This window comes from Myotis davidii, unplaced genomic scaffold (assembly GCF_000327345.1).
Source record: "Myotis davidii unplaced genomic scaffold, ASM32734v1 scaffold129, whole genome shotgun sequence".
Lineage (NCBI taxonomy): Eukaryota > Metazoa > Chordata > Mammalia > Chiroptera > Vespertilionidae > Myotis > Myotis davidii.
In genome coordinates this window covers 1225453-1228036 of record NW_006383019.1, presented here as the reverse complement: position 1 = coordinate 1228036, position 2584 = coordinate 1225453, and the positions used below count along the sequence as shown (strand labels likewise).

The 2584-nt window shown below is 54.6% G+C and overlaps 1 protein-coding gene across 1 annotated transcript in view; it reads left to right on the top strand.

Annotated features, from left to right (window-relative positions):
* The window catches only part of ALDH3A2 (aldehyde dehydrogenase 3 family member A2), an 18034-nt gene extending 15450 nt beyond the window's left edge, over positions 1-2584 (top strand). The window contains exon 9 of the mRNA XM_015558360.1: positions 2480-2584. Within this exon, the coding sequence (XP_015413846.1) occupies positions 2480-2494 (15 nt within the window). The 3' untranslated portion in view covers positions 2495-2584. The remainder of the gene's footprint in view (positions 1-2479) is intronic.

The window sequence follows — 2584 nt, the reverse complement described above, 5'->3', positions numbered from 1 at the left end:
TAGAGGTGATGGTTAGCTGGGTCTGGATGAAGGTGCATCAGTGTTACAGAAGGACAGGCACTCACTGCCCCCTCCTCCCCCCATCCCTCCACGCCCGGAACCGGACCGCCAGCCAGTGTAGCCCTGCAGTCGCTTTAGACACCGAACACTTTGTTTGATAATTTGAGAATCTTCTAAGAATCCCTCAGTCACTTTTAGTTTTGTTTTGAGTTGTTTGGTTTTAAAATGTGACTTTAGGATTCATGGCAGCACCCGGTGTGCGCAGCAGCCCGGGGCTTTCCATTGTTCGCCTCCCTGCGGCCCCAGGCCGGGAGCAGCCCTCTGCCGGCAGCAGCCTGGAGCGGCTGGCTTCCCCTCTCTGCCGGCAGCTCCTGGCTGGGCTGGGACTTCTTAGCCTCGTGGCAGGTTGGAGGTCCCGGCTGACTGCTCTCGGGCCTGCCATACTCAGGAAGGCTCCCGCATTGGGGTCCGGAGAAGCAGCACCGGGGAACAGTGCGTAGCTGCACCGGCGGCACGGCTCCGTGCTTGAGCATCGACCTATGAACCCGGAGGTCACAGTTCAATTCCCGGTCAGGGCTCAATCCCCAGTAGAGTGTGTGCAGGAGGCCGCCGAAGGATTCATGGCAGCACCCGGTGTGCGCAGCAGCTCCGGGCTTTCCATTGTTCACCTCCCTGCGGCCCCAGGCCCCAGGCCGGGAGCAGCCCTCTGCGGTGAGGAGGAAAACTGGGGGGTGTGGTCTCAGAATGTAGGTTGATGTCAAGTCAAGGACGGTCTTGAATGCTTACTCAAGAGGGCGGAGTTCATTGTGGGCATAACAGGGAGAGACAGTTTTCTGAGCAGGTTAATGACAGGGTCCCAGTCCCACAACAGGAAGCGATGTTAACAGTATTTCTGGCCACCGGCGGCACGGCTCCGTGCTTGAGCATCGACCTATGAACCCGGAGGTCACAGTTCAATTCCCGGTCAGGGCTCAATCCCCAGTAGAGTGTGTGCAGGAGGCCGCCGACGAATGATTCTCTCTCATCATTGATGTCTCTATCTCTCTCCCCTCCCTTCCTCTCTGAAATCAATATAAAATGTGGCTTTGATTCCTGGCTTTGAGATCAACCTAGTGATGACGTTGGGCGAGGCCTTTCCCCAGGCCTCAGCATCCTCGCCTGCAGGCAGGGGAGGCATCGGGCTTCCCAGGTCCCTCCCAGCTCCACCTCTCAGCGCTCAGCCCTGTGAGCTGGTGTGTTAGCTGCTCAGGTTGGTTGAATTTAGTGAGACTATGGAAAGATTTGGTTTTCTTTTCCTCTTAGCTGCTTCTCTGCTATTTTCTCTGAGCTTGTATCCTCTTTTTTAAAAAATCACCTTTTATTGTAAATAAATGACCGAGCCTATATTTACTTGAGGAATCTTATTTTAATTATGTGTGGATGTGATTGTATTCATTTTGCTAGAATTAGGATGGAATTAAAACACTTCTTTAAAAATCCTCTCCCAGGGATATGTTTTTACTGATTTGAGAGCGAGAGGAAGGGAGAGGGAGGGAGAGACAGAAACATCAGTGTGAGAGAGAAACATCGTCTGGTTGCCTCACACACACACCGACCGGGATCGAACCCGCAACATTTGGAGTCAGGACGGTGCTCCAACCACCTGAGCCGTGAGGCCAGGGTGGGTCAGAAACACTTACCAGTAAATGGGAAACGGAAAGCGTGAGTGCTTATCTCCCAAGGGCCTTTCGGAGCCTCGGGCAGTTCTCTGTAGACACTGGAACACCCCGTACTAGTGCACAGAGCTCCAGTGAAGCGCAGTCTGAGCTGCGGGAAGCATTGCGGAGGCGTGTAAGGGTCAGGGTACAGAGGCCGGCGTTGGTGAGCGTCCTTCGGCCTCTGGGAATTAAATATGACAGTTGAACTCTAAGGTGTGTGGCAGCGTTCTTCAGCCTCACAGTATGGCTTGGAGTTAGTAGGACTTTGGAATTTTAGAGGGATTTTAAATTAATTTTTAAGGGAGGGAGGGAGGGAGAGAGAGAGAGAGAGAGAGAGAGAGAGAAGCATCGTTTGTTATTCCACCTACTTATGCGTTCATTGGTTGATTTCTTGTATGTGCCCTGACCAGGAGCAAGCCCTCAGCCTTTCTGTATGGGGAGGACGCTTAACGAGCCACGCTCCCGCCCATGGTGAAGCTTTAGTGGGACGCAGCGTCAGCAGTGCTCGATGCCATGTGGCGGCTGCTCGCCATGCGAGGACAGTGAATGAGCATTTCCAGCTCCCGTCTCTAGGCCAGGGCTGTCCACCGGCCGGGAACGGTGCCGCCGCCGCACCAACCTGTGTGGCTACAGGTGTGGGGGGAAGAGCATAATCTGACCCAGGTCACACCGCACTTAGACCCTGAGGGAGACGCAGCCTTTGGTGGAACGCGTTCGGAGGTGGCATCCTCGGCTCCCACCCCTGGGCTGGCTGGGTAACCTGGTCTCTTTGTCCTCCGCAGGCTCTGTACTACTGAAGAGTGGCCCTGCTCAGCCTCCTCGCTGCCCCACCGAATCATTCCTCTGTGAAGTAGTTCACGAAGCCATAGGTTTAGCATCCTACCAAA